The following is a 21,349-nucleotide window of genomic DNA, read 5'->3' on the forward strand; positions in this document are numbered from 1 at the left end:
GAGGTTTAGTTCTTTCTGGATTCCACCATATATAGACTGCCCGTTTCTTATTTATTTTTAGACGGGCATTGACTGAAACCATTGATAATTTCCTCTACTGGAAGAAAAATGAGGGCCAGCCCACGTGTAAGACCTCACGATGGAGGAGCATCCCCAGTTTTCTCTGTAAACCCGAGGAATTGGGAAGGGGCTTGTCAAGTACCTTTAAGAAGATTACAGCAATTTCAGCGAGCTCCATTTGTCCAAGATAAAGAGGACTTCTAATAAATCATTACTCATTATCTAAAGGCCTCTGTGTTAATTTTCCTTAGTCCTTCCAATTAGTGTGTTTTTGTAACAAACATTTATAAAACTTAATTTTCAGATCCTGTCAGATAAGCATCAAGAGATGGTGCCTGGGCTTTGCTGAGAAGGTGGCAGGGGAGATTTCTGGACCCTACCTGACTGTGTGCTACAAAAGCCCCGGAATGTAAATTGGGTTCTATTGATTCTAATTAGGGAGACATTAAATCAGATTTACCTAGAAACAGTGCTGCCGGCTATTCTGTTTCCTGAGTGCTGGGGCTTTCAAAGGTTCAACCAAATTTCTCTGACCCCTCAAGTCAAGTACGCCCTGACTTGGGTGAAATAGGTAGGCTTTTTCCTGTGTTAAAATAACTAGAATCAAGATACCCTTTGGTTACATTTTTGTGCCCTTTATTATTGCGTTTTCTTCTAATCCTGAGAAATTCAGTGGTTGCCGGCAGATTTTGTTCCTCTGTCGGGGCAATGGAAGTTGCACCTTTTTCCGAGCGGGACTGAAAACACAGGGTGCTGTTTCTAGAGCATATGTAAGAAACAAATGTCATTCTTTGCAGATCCTGCAAACCAGAAAGGAATCTCTTTTTCATATTTTTTTCTAGGAAATAGAGTATTGGGGAATATTTCCTCCCCAAATCTGCCTATTCAGTTTGATGATAATTGAATATTACTGCCAATGACTTGTTAACTGTTGATTATTTGCATAACTATATTTCATCTGTGATCCATATTAATACATTTTTAGAATATCAACTCTTAGAAAAAGACTTAATTGTGGCTTGGATAAATTTGCTTCTTATTTCACGAAAGGAGTCTAAAAGAACACTATGTTTTCAATTGTAAGTTATATGAAGTCTTTTCATTTTGGGTGAAAAAAGTTGAAAATTTATAGTGAGAAATGAATGATCTGGTAAATTCCAGTGGAAACTTTGGCTTTATTCACAAAGATGCCGCTTAATACCCTGGTTTTCCAGGGTAGCGGTCCATAGCGCATTTAAATATTTGGTTTATTCTTACCCATTCTTATCTTTTCACTTAAAAGAAAGTATAAAGTCGAAAGCCACCCATAAAAATTGAAAATAGAGCCAACTAGAAAAATCATTCCGTTGGCAAGGCTTTACAGCCCCTTCCATAAACTCCCACATGCCTCTGAGCAATAAACCACATTTGATGTGAAGCTTTCCATTTATCTCCAGTGTTTATTTTACAAAGGATTTTTAAAACATATATCACAAATTTCAGACAGATAAATCCGAACCAGAAAACAGAGTAAAGACAACAGATGAAAATCAAGGATTAAAGAATTAGGCACTAAGAGCAGAAAATATTGTAACATTTAAGTGGCAGTATTTTTCTGGAGACCAACACTAGCTATATTTGGAAAGCTGGCTGAGTGTGGCGGAGGGGGAGGAAGCAAAGACATCCTATTCAATGCGTCCCACGGAGATGGAGTTATATAGTCAGTAATTCACGCAGGCAGAGGGCTCTGACCTTTACTCTTCCTTAAAGGAATTAAGACAATTAATGACGCTCCCACCCTTGATGACTATAGCATTAGTAGTTCTCTGCCTCCCACGCTGTGTTCTGTACCTCACCGGTTTACTTCTGGATTGCTGTTTTAAAGCTGTTGTAGAGAATTTAAATCTGCTCCCCAAAACCCCACCTGAGAATCCGAGAGCAAACCAGAAAGCATCTAACTTCCCTGATCTGTTTGCTATAAAAATTGTCATTGCAGGACGGGCGCTTCATTCAGCAAAGACAGGTAGGGCAAAGAAGAAGAAAAGGAACACGTCCTACTACCGCTGCAATGGCTTATTTCTTGCTGAGGGTTTTACTGAACTCTGTTTAATATACATGTCTTGAACCGTAAATGGAATATTTGGGGTTTATTACTGGCAATTTGACATTATTTTTTCAAAAAGCAGACTCAGGTTTATAGAAAAGGGCTGATAGTACCAGTGATCTTGCTGCGTTCTGGTCTGATCCTGCAGATAACAAGATCGTCTCACATTTGCTGGTGGCCGAGCCGGAGAAGATCTATGCCATGCCTGACCCCACTGTCCCCGACAGTGACATCAAAGCCCTCACTACACTGTGTGACCTGGCCGACCGCGAGCTGGTGGTTATCATTGGATGGGCGAAGCATATTCCAGGTACATTTTCTGAACAGAAAAGAAGGTTGCCATTAATTACCTAGGATATAGATGTAGAATTAGGCAAATTCAAATTTTTCTCATTAAGATTTTTTTTTAAACTTTGCATTTGTTTTTTTTTTTTTTATCACATTTAAATTCAGAGCTTTGCTGATCCTAACAGAAGCAGAACCTCTATATCTATACCACCTAGGGCTTTTGTTAATTTATTTTTTTTCTTTATGAAGGTACCATTGCCAACATAGGATAAAGAGAAGGTAACTTTGAAAAAAAAAGTCTCCATTTCTCTCAAATGCCTATGCTTTCTCCTAAAGGAAATATTTCTGCTTTTTTCTTTTCACCTTAAAAAGTGTTTCTCTGGGCCAACAGTGGTCTATTGTACCTTTTTCCTTTCAGGAATCGCTCATTTTGTTGTTCATGGTGACAATCTATTCTGAATTGCTGTACATATTCACAGCTTTGCTTTGGTTTATAATGGAATATTTACTGTGAATTTATATGTAAATAAGCAAAAGTTAAAGTGACATGGTAGATTTTCTCAAATGGTAATTTAACGTTAGTCTTTTAAAGTGTCCTATTATTCGTCTTTCTTGATCCATCCTGTAATATCAATAAGCATGCACCTGATAACAGTTTAAGATTTTTAGAATTCTGCTTGGATTAATTTTTTGTTTGAACTTTGATCTGCAAGTAGTTTATAAACAAGTTTTTGAATGATGAAGCAATGTTTTTCTGGTACAGTTAACTTATTTCTGTCTCCTTAAACTAGTTTGTCTTTATGCTTTGAATGCTACAGTAATTTCTTTAATCAAATTGATGGAAGTCCCTTTCCCAGCCCACACTGAAACCAATTTATTGGTCATGATACGCCAGCTATGTTGCTAACAGTCGTAACGAACTGTCAGGCGATATCGCAGTGAAGCTAATTTGAAGTCATTAGGTGTGCAGCGTTCAGGCGACAATTTGTTACAGTGGTTAGGAACACAGCTGACATTTCTGAATGGCTTTGTTCGGTGCAGTTCTAGATGAGGCCAGGCAAATTGTAAACTAATTTAAACATCACTCTGTATTATACCAGCTACTTTGTCTTACACCGTTTGCTAATAAAGCACCCCAAATTAAGTCAAAACTAGTTAGATAGGTAGGCCTGAGTGTGTTCTTTAGAAGGTGCCTGCACAAGAATTACTACATCTGAAAGTGGGGTGAGAATTTCATCATGTGCACAGCTGCTGCTGCACTGGGCTGTAATCACATGTATGTGACCTTTAGAAAAAGCAAAAATAAAAGAGGTGTGTTAGAAGATGCTAAGACGTTTAGGAACTGTGACAATGGGAACAGCCAGAGTTTGCTTAAACAATGTATGAAAATTTGTTTGGAAGGGAAGTGTTACCCAAGGGTTTTAGAGCAGAAAGAAAGAAAATTACCATTTGTTGAAGCCTCCAAGAAAACTATTTTAGATAATATATGTCATGTCATTTATATTAATTATCATTCTATCTGTCTATGTACACTGTATATATAGCATATATATGCATCTGTCTGTCTGTCTCTCTGTCCGTTTATCTGCAATTATTCAACCCAGGGTTTCTCAGCCTCTGCACTATTGACATATGGAGCCAGGTCGTTCTTTGTTGTAGGGGACTCTTCTGTGCATTGTGGGGTGTTCAGCAACATTCTCGGCCTCTACCCACTAGATGCCAGTAGCACCCCTGAGTTGTGACAACCAAAAAATATCTGCAGACGTTGCCAAATGTCCCCTGGGGGACAAAATAACCCCCAGTTGAGAACCACCAGTCTAACCCAGGAATCAGGTGTTATTATCCTCAATTCAAAGATGAGATTTGAGGCAGAGAGAGGTGAAGAGGCTTGCACAAGTGTATCAGGTGCCTTCAAAACACTCATTCAGAATTGCCTCCTGGTGTACAATCAGGATGTTTCAGTCTCCCAGTTGTCTGTATTTGAAAGAACTATTTCAAAATAATAGTGGTGTTAAAATTGTTGTTATTAGTAGCAACAAGTGCATGAAAGACTATGTCACCGTATTTCCAAACCACTCGTTATTTCAGAGAAGTCTGCCCCAGGTCACCCTAAATTAAGAGGTTTTTTTAAGTCAGGCAAATATCTTTATGTTAGACCTTCCATAGTAAAGACTTATTAAAGCCAACAACGCCTTCGGAGGCCTTCTGGTAAGGAAAACTCAGTGGTCCAGTCATGGGTCCAGTTGTGTATCTAAGTAGAAATGTCAGCTTACAAAGGAACATGTCACAGTGAAGGGGTTATAGTGACTACTGTAAAGACAGTAGCTTTAAATAACTATGAGTAACACCATTGCCAGCGGTGGAAACAATTACTGTACGATTATGTGCTCAGTCTTAAGCTGAGGTTGGAATTGGTGGGGACTGACGTAATCTCTCTCCACAGCTCATGCCAGAGATCACTGTGGAGAGATGGTTCACAGCTCAGATTCTCGTGATTCCCTGAGAGTGTTTCAAATGGTTGCAAGAAGTATCTTGGCTTTTCAGAAAGAGATTAGCAAAACAAAGATTAACTGAACTTCTTTTTAATTTTCCAACAATAAGTATGGCATATGGGGTTTTCAGGTGGAAGGAGGGGTACTCTGATACCGAAGAGTACTGTGGGTTCAGGAAGGCTGGGCAGCAGAGGGCCAGGCAGCAGAGGGCCAGGCAGTGGCTGCGTGGAAGGTGGGGCAGGGAGGCAAAGACAGAAAGAATAAAAAGATTGAAGTCACATCTCTGCCTCGATAAAAGCGAAGCCGTGTTCTTGATAACAGGAACCAGTCCTGATAACGGGGCTCAGAATCAAATGCATCAGAACTGAAATTTCACCCATGTTAGTCTTAACTTGAAAACTCATTGTTTTTGTAAACTTATGCTAAAACGAAAGTGAAATCTTTTTTTTTTTTTTTTAAATAGACAAAAACTCAAGCCTTTTCTTTTTTTATGTGTTCTCCGTTAGTATAATACACACTCGTGGACATACACATACATATATTTTCGAAATTAAGTTCAGCATCTAAGTTAAGATCAGACCTTTCTTTCCCCGCTGGGAGTGTACTTTTGTACACTTGCTTTTGATACATAAAAAGTGAAGAACTCAGCAAAAGAAAATGTTGAAGAAAATACTTATGGAGCATTTTCTTTTTAATCAGTAAATAGAATTAGTTGACTTACAGAATAAATCATATAAATGGAAAAGTACATTGTTATGAAACATGACCGTACTTTATCTCTAGAAGGAAAAGATCACTAGGGCTTTAGAAAATGCTTGACTTTAGTCGAAGGAACGTAAGGGCGCGAGAACAGATGACGGTGCCCTAATAGCCCTTTTTAAGAATGACAGGGCCCGGCCATTAGCATCCTTTTATATCCTTGGAAATTGCTCATGCCTCGCTTTTCTGCTTCCTATCTGCCTGACTCTTTTTTATTTCTCTTTCAATTTCGTCCGCGCTCGGATAAGCGCATGCTAACACAATATGATTGAGCTGTAAAATGGAACGCTGTCGTCTCTAATCTCTTTTATGTAGATAGGAAGGCACTGCACACTCCACTTCATTCTCCCCATTGTTGGCCTTTTTTAGAATGGGCCCCTGAGTAATGGAGGCTCCACAGATATCAGAGCTAGGTTTCACAGGGGGTGGTAAGGCGATTGTCAGCCCAGCAGTCAGATCTATTATTGTTCTTTGTGGGTGATTAAAATATCCTGGTGTACTGTAACTTTGTTAGCTACATGTGGAATGTGCTTAGTCAGAGCGTGCTTGAGACAGCATAACCCATGGTAGCTGACCTATCTAAGTGGCTTAAATATATTTCTGGATCTTGCCGGAGAGTTTACTTTAAAAGAATGGAAAGGTATTTGAACAATTAAGTGAGTGAGTGTGTTTTAAGAATTTTTTTTCTTTCTCAAATATGGCAAAATTCCAAGTAGGCTTGTTTATTTCCAACATAGCAAATTAAACAGCCACAGAAAAGCAAAGACTCTGCTCAAGTTTCGGGGCCTTGCCTCATAGTTCTGTTTTAGAAATGATGTTTGTTGTAGTGACATCAAAATGATTAAAAAAAGAAAAGCTATAGTTTTTCTTAATACCAGGCGGAAGCAGGAACTATTAAGCTGTAAAAGAAAACCACACTAGGACGATTATGTGAGAAAACAGTTTATAAGTATATTTAGGCACGCCAGAACTAGAAATCCGAAGGGCAGAAAGCGGTACTTTCTACTTACCCTGAAACCTTTCTTTGTAAAAACATTCACTTACGAGAAGGTACCAAAATTGTTCAGTGACTTGGATTTTTATAGTTTTCTCAACAGAAGTATTTAGACTTTTCTAGAAATGACGGAACTCTATAAAGTATGGCCAAAGACTTTGTACGTTAGAGTATACATTTTGTGAGAAAGTACGCAAGCTCGTTTTGACTCCTTGTTGCTAATGACCCTGCTTGAAGATATGTTTCTTATTCTAATGTATTTTATGTAGAGTACAGTTTTTTTTAGATTGTTATTCCCTAACCAAAGTTGTGGAGGTTTCATTTTAAAAATGCTCATTACTTATCTTAAGCTGGTCGCGCCATTAAATCATTAGGGTATGTGAAAAAGCACAAAAATGAGGAGATAATTACCGTATGTTTGTTTCCATTTGTAACGCACACTTGTTTCCATGTGTACATGTGTGTGAGTGTGGTGCCATGTGCAGAGAATAGGCCATAGCGACTAAGGGTGGGTTATACAACGTATATGTGGCACCTAAGAACTTTGTTTTCCATCTGTATCAAATACTTAATAAACGTTTATTGATTAGTTGATTGAGAATAGGTATAGCACAAAACTGTCCATTGGCTCTGAAGGTCTTCCCCCCATCCAGTCCCATAACTGAATTTACGTGTGGTTGTAATTGCTACTTCCCTCTGAGTCTCTTAAGGCAAATGTAGCCTCTTTTCTCAGGACTAATATTTCTTTTGTGTACGTATCCTAATGACTTCAAAACTGTGAAGTAGTTGCGTCTTTTAGTTAAGGGGAGAAAAGTTAAATTTAAGACCCAAAGCCCTGGCACTTAATAAGACTATTTAAATTTTAAATATATTCAATTATCAATTATTTGGAGGCTGTACTTAATGTACCTGGTAGCTGTATACCTGTCTAGCTGTAGTGGTGATTTTATAAGGGTGGGATAATTTTGAAAGTAAAATCAGAAAACCTGAGCTTCAGTTGAGTAAACTTTTGTCAGTTATTTAGTTCCTCTGGTCATTAGTTATATTGTGAAAATCAAATGAGGAAAAAGTACACATAGAAATTATACACATATGTATAAAATTAATTTGAAAATTATAAAGCATAATCTAAAAGCAGGGCATTCAGTGTTCATTTGAGTTTCCAAGACGCTGCTCATAGATGGTCATTTTGTTGCAGTTAAAACCAAGTGATCCAAAAAGTTAGTATTCATAAAAGCCATTTACAAAAACGTTTATAACGAACAATGATTTTAATAGGGGTGGGGGAGGCTTATTCAGCCAAGAGGATCATTGTATGGATATTGTCCTCATTCTGTCCTAGGTGGGATCTTTAGAGTCTGAATGATGTAGCTCACCTTCCTTGACCAAACCTAGAAGAATTGAAAGCTCATCAGTTTCAGAAGTCACATCTTGATGCAGACATGGAACCAGGAAGTTGAGAAATGTGTTTTGAAAAAAATAATTGAGACAGAACCTAAAAAGTCCTTCATTTTCTGCAGCTACCTTTGCTGGATATAGAAAAGCAGTGTGACAAAGAAATTGTGAGGTCTTCTTGGTAGAGATTCAGCCCAGATGTTGTTAAAGTTGCTCAAGGAGACCATTCCTCATCAGTGGGTACCACTGTTTGAGACCTAACACACCCTCTGTGATCAGACCAAATTCCGTGTGCTCACCTTACCTCTATTCCAGCATTGCTTCTGCTCTATTACTAAAAAAAAAAAAAGTTGCCGTCGAGTCCATTCCAACTCATGGCAACTCCATGTGTGTCAGGGTAGAACTGTGCTCCATAGGGTTTTCAGTGGCTGATATTTTGGTAGTAGATTGCCAGGGCTTTCTTTCAAGGCATCTCTGGGTGAACTCAAACTGCCACCCTTTTGCTTTACAGCCTAGCATGTAAACCATTTGCACCACTCAGGGACTCCACTGAATTAAACCAAACCCAAACCTATTGCCCTCAAGTTGATTCTAACTCATAAGGATCCTATAGGACAAAGTAGAACTGCCCCACAGGGTTTCCAGGTAACGGCTGATGGATTCAAACTGCCAACTTTTTGGTTAGCAGCTGAGCTCTTAACCACTGTGCCACACATTTGTCATCCAAACACAGCCATGCTGCTGTATACTTCTGATCAAAGCAAAATCATAATGTCATAGTAATCATTGAACAAAATTCAAGGATTTTAGAGCCAGCTATGATCAGGCACTGTACCTAATGCTCTGCTGGTCACCGTGGGAAAAATCAAAGATGTACGTGACAGGGTCCCTACAGTGAATCACACATCATGCCTGTGTAAATATGCACGCCTATGTGTGTGCATGTATGTCTGATAACATCTTTGGACTGATCATTAGTTCAGACCTGAATTGTTCATATGTATCCTTTTTCATGGGGTTAAACTTTTAAATATAAAAATAAGTAACATCTGTGTAGTTCTTGTCCGGAGGGATCAGTCCCTGGAGAAGGACATCATGCTTGCCGGAGCACAGGGCCAGCAGAAAAGAGGAAGACCCTCAATGAGGTGGATTGACGCAGTGGCTGCAACAATGAGCTCAAGCATAACAACGATTGTAAGGATGGCGCAGGACCGGGCAGTGTTTCGTTCTGTTGTGCACAGGGTTGCTATGAGTTGGAACCAATTCAACAGCACCTAACAACAACAACAATGTAGTTCTTGGAGCCCTGTTGGCACAGTGGTTAAGAGCTATGGCCAGCTACAGCTGCTAACCAAAAGGTCAGCAGTTCCAATCCACCGGGTGCTCCTTGGAAGCCCTATGGGGCAGTTCTACTCTGTCCTATAGGGTCGGTATAAGTTGGAATCAGTTTGATGGCAACAGGTTTTTTTTTGTTTGTTTGTTTTGTTCTTTTATGTAGTACTTTGAAAAGAGCTCTAGTGGCACAGTGGTTGAACACTTGACTACTGACCAGAAAGTCGGAGGTATGAACCCATCAGGTGCTCCACAGGAGAAAAATGTGGCAGTCTGCTTCTGTAAAAATTAGACTCCGAAATCCTGTGGGGCAATTCTACTCTGTCCTATAAGGTCATTATGAGTCAGAATTAACTTGATGGCAAAGGGTTTGTTTTTTTGCTTTTCATGTAGTTCTTTGCCATTGACAAACTTTTTAATTTGATGCCCATGACAATTCTGTAGATAAGTGTTTTTTTTTCCCTTATTATCCCCACTTTGTAGATAAGCAAACTTGAGAGTCAGGAGGTTTGACTCATACCATTGGTAAAGTTACTCAGACACATAGAATAGTTCACTTAAATTGAGATTCATTAATGATGTTACTTTTATTAATTAAGTACAGCCAGAAGGCACCTTAGAAGCAAGGATGATGACAGTTCATCTCGCTTACTTTGGACATGTTATCAGGAAGGATCAGTCCCTAGAGAAGGATATCATGTTTGGTAAAATAGAGGGTCAGCAAAAAAGAGGAAGATCCTCAATGAAATGGATTGACACAGTGGCTGCAACAATGGGCTCCAGCATAACAACGATTGTAAGGACGGCACAGGACCGGGCAGTGTTTCGTTCTGTTGTGCATGGGGTCGCTATGAGTTGGAACTGACTCGATGGCACCTAACAACAACAACGATTACGTTTTTCTTCCCACTCCTCATCTACTCCTCCCACGTTCTTTGTCATTCGTTCCATATTACCCACCTGCATTTTGGAACGAGGTTAGGTGAACGGAACATACTTGCCCTGTCTTTAAATTGTCTCTGTACATTTACAATGGAAAGATTAAAGGAAAGGAGAGTAAATAAAAAAACGAAATGCACGACACAACTTTAAATCAGTAAAATCAAGGTGCTTGATTGATAGAATGCCCTGGATATCCCTGATCACAAATTTTAATGAAACAAGTCAATCCCTGTTTTGTTGCTCATGTAAATAGTTAGAAAAGTCCTTAAAATACAGGTTGCTAAAATTGAATGCTGGGGTCCCTAGATCTGTTCAGATGTGCTGGGCATTGAATTTGATCGGAAGTTATAACTAGATCAGAAGTAGGTAGTTATGAAAGCCTTCTACCACATCCAACATCAAAAATACTACTTCCACCACTTAGTCTTGGATCAGTTTCTGTCGCTTTCCTTCTCTCCTTCCTGGGCTCCCTCCATCCTTCCTTGCATGAACACTAAATGAGCTCTGTGCTGCACAGGCAACTGTGCACCAGGGAGAGACATATGAATACAGCGCAGCCCTGCTCCTCAGAGCGTCACGGTGTAGTGGGTGACACAGGAAGAGGAATTGACAGCTACACCCCAGCGATGATGCTACAATATAGTGCTTCACGTGGAATCACGAGGAAGTATGGAAAGAGTGGGGCCGGGGGGGTGGCGGTTATGGCATGAGGTTGGAGATATAGGCAAGGGTCCTATCATGAAACACCTCAGATTTCATGATGAGGAAATCTGATTTCATACAGAAGGCAGGGGGGAGCCAATGAAAATTTTAACTGAGCATGACATGTTTAGAACTGCATTTTGAAAAGATTAAAATCAGAAGTTTTGAGTCAGTGTACAGAGAGATAGATGACCCAGTGCTTAAAAATGACATTGCATTTTTAATGTGTGTGTGTTGTGTTGATGTTTCCTATATACACTATGCACTAAAAGAAGATACCATTTTCCGGCAAGTTCACAGTAACTGCTGAGCTCTTTTGAATGATTTAGCTCACACGATGAGTTCAGTCATTCAGTTTGCTGTATGTCATGATCTTTCAGAAGCCTGAAGTACCCTGGAATGTACCCCAGGATGTCCAAAACATTGACATCCCATAGATCTGGCTCGAGTCATGTTATCTTTATGTTCTGAGATTCTTCTGTTTGTTCATGGAACACTTACCTCCGAATTTTAGGCTCTTCTTAAAGCTACTCGATGAGTTAATGAGAGAGACTTTTGGGTCTTGTGAGAAAATTGTTATATGAAAGCTGGCATAATTAGTATAAATCCAATTTACTTAAATAATTAAAAGATCTGTTTCCACGTCTAACTGAATAATTTGGGAGAGGAGAGCAGTACACACTGCAGGCTCTGTCTCCTTTCTCCCTTTGCTCCTGTTTGACCCTGTCTCCACCCCTAATCCCACCTCCCTTGCGTGGGCTGGTGGCACTTTTTCCCCTGCGTCCTCCTTTATCTGCCTCAGCCAATCTCCAAATGAATGCATGTCTGTCCTGGCCTTGGCTTTGACACTCTGGATATATTGATTAATAGTTGCCCTAAGCTCCTTTTAGCAAATCAAATTTTCACTTTTAGCAAGGATTTCGCCTCTGATTTATTCAGCAAAGTGAAATGCACTAAATTGACTTTGACATTCAGGGAAAATGGCTGAAAAACAAAGAGCAGAGGAAAGAGATATAAATTGTGTGGCAGCTGGAGACTTCAGGCATCAGAGAAACAGTTTTCTGTAGAATACAGAGCAATTTAAAAACGCTTTCTAAACACAGAGAAGTGATTTCTTAAAAAAAAAAAAAAAACCAACCGCTGAGCTTTCTTTTTGGAAGAGGGTGTAAGTTATTACTCAGCTGAACTCAGAATTCCTGGTGTGAAGCATTGTATTTTATAGATAAAAACAGCTGCATAACCCAGGATTGTACTTATCAACATTAGTTTATGAAAGCTTGGAGGTGACCTAATTACTCTGGAAAAGAAATACTCAAGTCACTCTACACAAAACGGAACATTACTTCAAAGTGCTAGTGCCGTGTAGCTATGTAGTAGTGTGTGTGTGTATGTGCGTGTGTGCATGTGTGTTGTAAAAAATGGGGCTTTTTTTCTTCACCACAAGGAGAATTTGAGGTAATTTTGGATCACGAAACTCGGTGTAGAAAAGCCGTGTAATGTTGATGTTCTGTGTGCTGTCCCCCAAGATTATCAGTCGTGCCTGTCTTCTTTATGTGACTGAACAGCCTACTTCATTTTTAGACCAGGGTTCAGTGATCAAGTTCAAGGTGCAAAGTGTGGGTTTGATCTGTTAAAAGAGGTGGTGCTGGTGTGGATGGAGAAATGGGGAAAGGGAGCCCAAGTGAACTCACTCTGGCCCCTTGAGGGGGAATTAAAGGTGTGAGGACTATCAGGAGACACTTTCTGATCCTGAGATCCAATAGGCTGCTGCCTTTCCTCTACTGGGGGGTCATCAGAATAATGGCGAAAGGAGAAGCGGAGAGAGAAAGCCGCCGCAGCTGAAATGCGCCGTTCATTTGTCTCTGTCTTGTCCAATACGAATTGACCAGTATGAAGCTAATATAGTCACTCACCATCTCCTTTGAGTTGTTGTTCACCTTTCTGTTACATTTAGAACTCTTATAGTTCAGTGCTGTTATGACAGGAGTTAAAAACTACGAGTGTACTATAATATAGTTGAAGAGAAAAATATAGTGGGTAATACCGTCCGTTGGTAATTCAGAGATGCCTACCATGTGAGAGACTTGGGTTCTAGGTCACTGGAGGCTTGTGTGTTGCTGTGACATTGAATGGAAATTTCAGCGGAGCTTCCAGACTAAGACAGACTAGGAAGAAGGCCTGGCAATCTACTTCTGAAAATCAGCCAATGAAAACCCTACGGATCACAACGGAGGGACGAGGGAACTCGACAAGGCTAACAACAACGACGTAGTCAGTTTAACTTAGTCCTGAAATTTTGCTGGCCTCCATTAACCATGTAACTTTGCTTTCTGTAAGAAAGTTATATTTCCATTGCCAGAATGAGCACTGAGTCTTAACTGCAAATTGTTAATGTTATAAACTCAAGAAGGGGGAAAGACCAGTCTCTTTAACTGGACGTAGAGTAAACAACTTTATACCTGAATGTCCAGGCCAGTAACCGGCCTATCCGGTTTCAGGGAGTCATCTGAGGCCAATTAAGCACTGGAACTCCAGGGGTGTCTCTGAAGAGCAGCTACCTCCTCTCCGTCTTCCAGAGGCTTCACACCTGCTTAACCTACATTAAAAAATAGGAAAGGATTAATTACCTGGAGAGCAGGGCCCCTCAGCCAGTCAGCACGTTTGTAGCAGAGCACATGGTGGCTTGGGCTGAGCAGGGAAAAGAAGCAGCTGGGAGCTCGTGGGAAGACTAACTCCTGACGTGCTCAGCACTTGAGAAAAAAGAAAAGCAAGCTGCTCTATTCTCACGATTTGTTGCAGAGCTCGGCGACAGCATGTTTTAGGCATAGATTCATACGTGTAAAAGAGGAAGGCAGTCCTTGAGGTTGTTTGCTATATGCATGTTATTCAGATTAACCTTTTGTGGAAAAAAAAAGGGGGTGGATAATTAAGATTTTTCACATTTATTTTTATCAATTGCTGTGTAAAGGACTTTTTTGATGTTCCCAAGCTTTTTAAAGTATGCTGGTTGATTCAGAAACATGCTTAGAGGAAGCTTTGTGATGGCCTGTATAAACATATGGAATAATATAAAAGAGACATCCCTTAACCAAAATATCAGTTTGGGGATGGTAGAGCCAGAGTAGACCTTACAGATCATTTGCCCTTCATGTTTTGGTGGGAAGCGCTGTATTGTAGTGGGTAGTGTACTGTCATTGGACTTAGAAACCCTCTTTCCAATCCTAGTATTGCTACATGCCATGAAACTCTGTTTGCTCAGGTATAACATGGGATAATAATACCTGAGCCAGTGGTTAAGTGTTTGGATGCTAACCTAAAGTTCAGCAGTCCAATCCACCAGCTGCTCCTTGGAAACCCTTGAGGCAGTTCTGCTCTGTCCTTTGTGGTTGCTATGAATCGGAATTGACTTGATGGGTTTGGTTTTGGTTTTTAATAGGTTGTTTATGGTAATTCAGTGAGATAATGTAAGTAAAACGCCTAATCCAGTCTTTGTCATGTAATTGCAGGTGTTCAACAAATGTTAAATGCCTGTACTTGCACATTCACTGATGGATAAAGACGCTTAAGACCAAGAAGGTTGAATGGCTGGGCTAAGGTCACAAGCTAGTCAGAAACAAAGCTGATACTAAAACTCATGCTTTTTAACTTTCAGATATTTATCATTGCCACTAATAGTTTTCAGTGAAGAGTATAAACCCTTATTCATAGTATTAAATGTTAGCAAATTTCATCTTAGCTCTATTTCTATTCTATATTGTTGCCCTTGTTGTTGTTAGTTGCCATTGACCCCATGTGTTACAGAGTAGAACTGCTCGGTAGGGTTTTCCTGATTGTAATCTTTACAGAAGCAATTCTCCAGGCCTTTATTCCGTAGAGCAGCTGGGCAGGTTCAAAATCTCAGCCCTTAGGTTAGAGGCTGATCACAAATTGATTGTACCACCTGGCTCCTTACTATGTGTATATATATATATATATTCCATATCATATTACATTATAAATTTGGGCAATATATTTTTTTAAGATGGACTAATAGTGAAAATCTTGTAGAAAACATATTTTGGTATATTTTAGAAATTATATACCACAAATTATAAACAATAAATCCATCTTTTCCTTTTTTATGCTTTGATATAGCCTGATATAATATTTACATTTAATCAGATCAGACTCCTTTCCGAAGGATTATAAATCTATAGATATGAGTCAAAACCCTTCTATTTCATGGTAGAGTATATAGTAAGAGAAATTCCTGACTGAAGTTTGAGATTGGGAAACATGGCCAACAGCCCAAAGTGACAAAGAGTTTGCTTGATGGAAGAACTCTCAAAGTATCTTGATGCAGAGCTAAGTGGTCTAGATAACATAATGATAAAATAGCTTGAATACATGAGGTGTGCCTTATTTATAAAGCATTTCAGAACATAGTGGCTATGCAAGGACTGAGACGCTCTTTGAAAACAATGTCTCTGGCAGATCAGTATATGACCTTTGGCTAAAATTAGCTTGTGAATAACCCATGGATTTTAATTAATCTGGTTAGGTATCATACCTATTATACTCAGTGAATGTTTCAACATCTTCGCATTTGCTTTGAAATTTTAGCTCAAACTTCAAAGGCAATTTTATATATTGAGAGTGGAATTATTTATTATTTAATTTGGATCTGACCATACTATATTGGTATATGGTTGAGTACATTTTATATGGGCTGAGAATGGGACGTGGTTATATTCAGAACATCAGTTATCAGTATTTGAGATATCCGAATATGTTATATAAAAAAAAAAAAAAACCCTATAAATTCAATTTGGCATTTTTTTCATGCACTTTACATTATTCAATTCCCCAACAAAAATATATTTTAGTATCAGGCCAATCCCTGTTCCTTCATGCCCTAAACAAACATATATATTGAGACCCTGCTGCGTGATGGGCCTTGTGCTAACGTTGCTCTTCTTGGAAGACTGTCTCTCTCAATATTATATGATTTTGATGCTCAGTTTATATATTATCTAAATGCTTCTTGCATTTTTATCTTAAGAACATTGTCCTGCAGCTCATTCAGGAACATGTTTTGAATTTTCTGTTGCATTTATTCAGAAGTCTTCGAGAAATGTGTTGAGAGTGAGCTAGCTCAGCTGGCTGACAGCCACACCTCCTGGCCCAGCATCCCAGCCTTTACTGCTCTGTAGCTCTTCCTCCCTGGGTTCTGTGTACAAGTGATACCCTGTGGACTAAGTTGAGGGCCAGCATCTGCCTGAAAGGGCTTTCATGCTTTTTTCAAATCACCTTTTTGTAGTTCTGAAACCATTTGCATTTGAAATGGTTAAACTAACTCAGGAACAGGCATCCCTTTTTTGAAGCGAAAGCCTGTTTTGTTGCATCAGGGAAGATGGCAGTATTTTTACTCTAAAAAAAGGTTCTTCATTTACCGTGACTTAGTGTGGGGGTATCGTATAGGGGTATAGAGCTGATCACAGCTGTAGTTCTTCTCAAGATTGTTAAGGTCATGTCATATCTCCTGCAGTTCACTTCCGTTCTCCCCGCAACAGCACATTTCAGAGGCGTGGGCTCCATGTTGCATCCACACTTGGCTTGTTATCCTTTTATCACGCTCTTAGCATCCCTTTGTTTATTTGAGGCGACAGGAAGACTGGGTAAAGGCTGCTTAGTCAGGGATATCAGCCTTGTTGGCAGGGGAGTGATTGCCAGTTGAAAAACAAGGCATTATTGCTCATTTTTTCCCTCTTATTAGTTTGATTACATTTGCAAATCAAATCAATCCATCAGACATGATCAGGCCTCGTCCGCATTTTAAGGAATAGTAATCTCCGTCTAATAAGATGCAAATGTGTCACATCGGTAAGTAACCAATAAATCATCGTCTTGTCTTTGGCAATCATTAAATATCAGAACCAACAGTCAATTTTTAGTATTTTCAATTTGCGATATGCCGCTGGAATATAAAGATAGATGGACGTAATTACACAAACCAAACACTATTTCAGTTCATTCCAGACAGCAAATTTAGTGGAAGGTATAACTGGCTTGTCATCACACTACATTATTCCTAGCGGTTCATGCAAAGTTCACAGACAAGCTTCAAATGGACATTGCTTTTTTTCAACTTCTAACAACATCCCCACAATGGCAACCAAACTTTGATGTAAGGACTTGAACTGACTTCGGCACTGCTGTTGCTGTCAGATGCCAGTGTGACCGAAAACATATGCTGTCTCCCGTCAGAAACCGCTGGCAGTGCCAGCCCCCAGCCTCTCTGTTTTCTATTAAAAAGAAAATGAACTCACAATCCTAAAAATAAAGTAAAACAAAAGCGACCAACAACTCTTCAGATGATTTATACCATCCTCATCCATTTTGATGGAATAGTTTCCCTGGGGAGAAAACTGAGAGTCAAACTTTTTTGTTTTTCTAAGTTTTCAAATTTGAGAGCTTCTTGGTTTGGACAATGTATTCTTTTTACTTAAGCCATTGTTTGTGATGATGTGCACGTATTCAATGCCCTGATATTATGGCCAGTGAAGAAGAAATGTGCGAAGTTGGGGTACAGTACTGAAATGTTGATGTATATAAGATGCCATAGTTCAAAGGATAAGAAATATGATTGTTCGGATAGAATATCTGATCAACATCTCTTTTCACTAGTTACTCTCACTTGGCAAACCAATATCTGCTGATGAACAGTGACATTTGCCCCTTTATTTATTTAGTTGTAGAAATCGCCTCGCCACAAGTGGAGGAAATGCTGGTATTTGATTATTTCAGTGCAGCCAACATTCATACTTTTCCATCCCTTCCCAGCATTTCTCTGTTGTCCGTCTTTATCTCTCTTCTGAGTTTTGACATAAACTGTGTCTGAGTTCTGACATACAAAAGCTCTTCTCAGTCATTGATCCGATGATGTTTACAATTCACAACACTTCCCTTTGATTTTTGTGTTTCACCTTAGCCTCACCTAGCTTGTCATCACTTTTGTTCTTTCCCTTTCTTCTTCTCAAAAGTTATTTGCCTTTCTCATGTAAGTTGCTAAATAGAATGTGAACAACATATTTATATGACCTTGGTGCACCTGCTACTTATTTTGGTGAAGCTGCAAATAGGCATTGACTGATTGTAGTTTCGCTTGGCAGATTTGTTCCACTCTTTACATTTAAAACTTAGAGCTTACCATTTGGCGGCGCCAATCCTTTGGCCTACTAGATTTCCTTATTTGCAGTGAGAAAGGCAAACTCTGTAATATTGTATAAGAAAAGCCCTGATCTAAAGTTGACAAGATTAAATTTTGGACCACATGATTTACTCTGTTAAATGATTGAGTCCCTCTGTGTGGAGCACTGTGCTAGGCCCTGGGGATGCAGAAGTAAACAGGGTAGACAAGGCCACACCTTCACGAAGCTTAGAGTCTGCTGAGGATACAGACGAGCAAAGACGCTGTTGTAACACAGTGTTTTAAGTGCATTGATGGCGTAGCACAGCATCCTTCAGGTGCAGGATGGTGGAAAGCACTAAGTTTGGGAATCAGGAAAGCCTTCCGGAAGAAGATGACACCTCAGCTGGGTTTGCACAAAGTGTAGCAAGCAATCATATACATTCACAGGGAGGCATCAAAGAGAAGTTCTAATTAAATGTTAGCTTCTTTCTGATTATGAAACATGTAACCAAAAAAAAAAAAAAAAAACAACCCAAAACACAAACCCACTGCTATGGTGTTGATTCCAACTCATAGCGACCCCATAGGGTTTCCAACGCTGTAAATCTCTACAGAAACAGACTGTCACATCTTTCTACCTTGGAGCCGGAGCCACTGGTGGTTTTGAACCACTGACTTTTTGGTTCACAGTTGATCGCTTTAACCACTGCGCCACGAGGGTTCCCTGTGAAACATATAGTGTAGGTAAAACAGGCCCATTTTCAATCGCTCTGTCCCATTTGTTAGCCAAACTGAGGAACATTCTTTCAAACATTAAGAAATCGTAATAGAGAAGTTGAATTAAGCTCTGATTAGAGACAGGCCAAGAGGTTTCGAATTTAACCTTGAGGTAGGGGTCAAGACGACTTTTTGGATCAGCGTCATTGACTTCTTCATCGTCACATGTGTACGCAGGTTGGATGAGCCCTATGTACCGTGTATCTGGGCGGGCAAGGTGTACCAACACTTCACGAGAACGAGTTTATGCTGCTTCTGCACTCTCCCTAGCCCCACACCCATGAAAGTTAGTGGATCCCCAGCATTTTTGTCCTTTCTGCAAAACTGCCATGAATTTTTAAGATACAACTCTGGTCTTCCCAGGTGATACTTCTGCCAGGCCACCCATGTAGCTCAAGGAACCCCACAGGCAGCAGCAATTGCCAAGAAGCCCTATGAGCTACAGCTGACGAAAGCCATGTAGCTCCTGCCTTTGAAGCTCTGCACCAGAGCCTTATGCTCTCCCTAACCAATTTACATACCACCATGGTTTGTTTAATTTGCTTTTTCATCAAATCAATAATGGATCTAATTGAAAAAATTGGCAGTGCTACATTCAACCTAACTACTGATCTCAATGTTTGCCGGCTAAAGGGAACGTGGCAGAGCTCTGTGTCAGACACCTGTGTTATTGGCACGCTCCTGCTACTAACGCGTACAAAAACAAACATTAATACAGGTGGAGCATGCACCAATTGATCACTGTGCTATAAGCATTAATCACCTGACTTCCAGCTTGAGAATAAAATTTACATCTTTAATGTACGAAATATATTAACACCCACACTTGCACCGTAGACGTAGGGTGATGTCAGCAAATGTGCGCGTTCTGCCCATTCAGATGTGTTCTTTGGGAAAATAGGACCTGGGTGTGTACATCCTGGGCTGGGTTTTTAGCACTCGATAGCATTTTTAAAATCTAGATCTGAGACTATCTTGTTGATGGTAATTAGAAAAAAACGGGCAGTTTGAGTCAGTCTGAGAGATTGTCACTTTTAACTCTGGGAGTCTGCCTTCAGAGACTGCACGCTGAAGCTTTGGAGGTTGAGCTCTGTTTTCTCCTTCCAGTCCAGAGGGTGATTTAGCGATACCATCATCATCATCAAGCCATATCCCTTGAGCCCTTACTAGGTGCCAGGCCCAATGCTAATTGTTTTATGTACATTATATCAATTAATCTTCAGAACTACCCTCTCACTAAGTATTGCCACTGATACCATCTTATAATTGAGAAAACTGAAGCTTAGAGAAGTTAAGCAACTTTCTTGAGATTCCCAAACTAGTAAGATAGTGGGAGTGAGATTTACATTCCGATCCTTTGGATCCCAGATCGTTATCCACCGTGCTAACCTGAATGACTTGTATAGACCAGTCTAGCATTTCAAGTTCCAGCATGATTTAGTCTGAGCACAAAAGATCTGCTGGCAAGACAGAGATGTCATTGATACATCTAAATAACATTGGCTTGATAGTTATTGTGAGGACTGGCTGCATAATTGGTGGGAACGGGCTACGTAATTGGCAGAGACCAGTGCAAAATGAAAATTCAAGGCCCCTTGTTAAAGAATTGAAGCCCTGGTGGTACACTGGTTAAGCACTCAGCTGCTAACCAAAAGGTCGGCAGTTCAAATTCACCAGCTGCTCCTCGGAAACGCTGTGGGGCAGTACTACTTTGTCCTTTAGGGTCACTTTTGAGTCGGAATCAACTTGACAGCAACGAGTTTGGTCTTTTGGTTTGTTAAAGAATTATTCAGAATTTCCAGTTTGCAACAGCGGGGCTTTAAACCGAGCATGGGCCCTGCACAGGTCGCACACCCAGGAAGCAGGCTTGATACTGCCGTGAGAGAAGAAGCACATACGGGAAGCCCTCTTGCCAAGTCTGTGTATACCAAGCTATACTTAGATCTGGGAAGATGCTCCAGACACTAGGCTCAGTGACAGTTGCTACCTCATTCTCAACAACTAGTCATTTCTTTAGCAAGCAAAAGATGTTTTACGTCATTCCTAATCAGTAGTCCTTCCTGGAGCAGATTTTGCCTCCACGGGAACATCTGGCAATGTCTGGAGACGTTTTCGATTGTCACAGTCAACGGAGGGTGGGGTGCTCCGGGGCGCTGCTTACATCCAGTGGATAAAGACCAGGGACACTACTAAACGTCCTACAGTGCATAGGGCAGCTCCCCAAAACAAGAGTTATTCAGCCCAAAATGTCAGTAGTGCTGAGGTTGGAGAAAATCTGTCCTAAACTTTAATAGTTGTGGGGCTTTTGAGTTTAGCATTCAATTTTGCAAAAGTATAAATGAAGAAATAAATCA

General features: G+C 40.0%; 1 protein-coding gene across 2 annotated transcripts in view; it reads left to right on the top strand.

The window, feature by feature from the left end:
- The window catches only part of ESRRG (estrogen related receptor gamma), a 244,082-nt gene that overhangs the window by 167,524 nt on the left and 55,209 nt on the right, over positions 1-21,349 (top strand). The window contains exon 5 of one of the 2 annotated variants that reach the window (XM_010599408.3): positions 2,292-2,453. In XM_010599408.3, the coding sequence (XP_010597710.1) occupies positions 2,292-2,453 (162 nt within the window). Of the gene's footprint in view, positions 1-2,259; positions 2,454-21,349 lie in introns of both variants that reach the window. The other variant, XM_023538694.2, reaches the window with a different exon arrangement.

Source organism: Loxodonta africana, chromosome 25 (assembly GCF_030014295.1).
Source record: "Loxodonta africana isolate mLoxAfr1 chromosome 25, mLoxAfr1.hap2, whole genome shotgun sequence".
In the NCBI taxonomy this organism is placed as follows: Eukaryota; Metazoa; Chordata; class Mammalia; order Proboscidea; family Elephantidae; genus Loxodonta; species Loxodonta africana.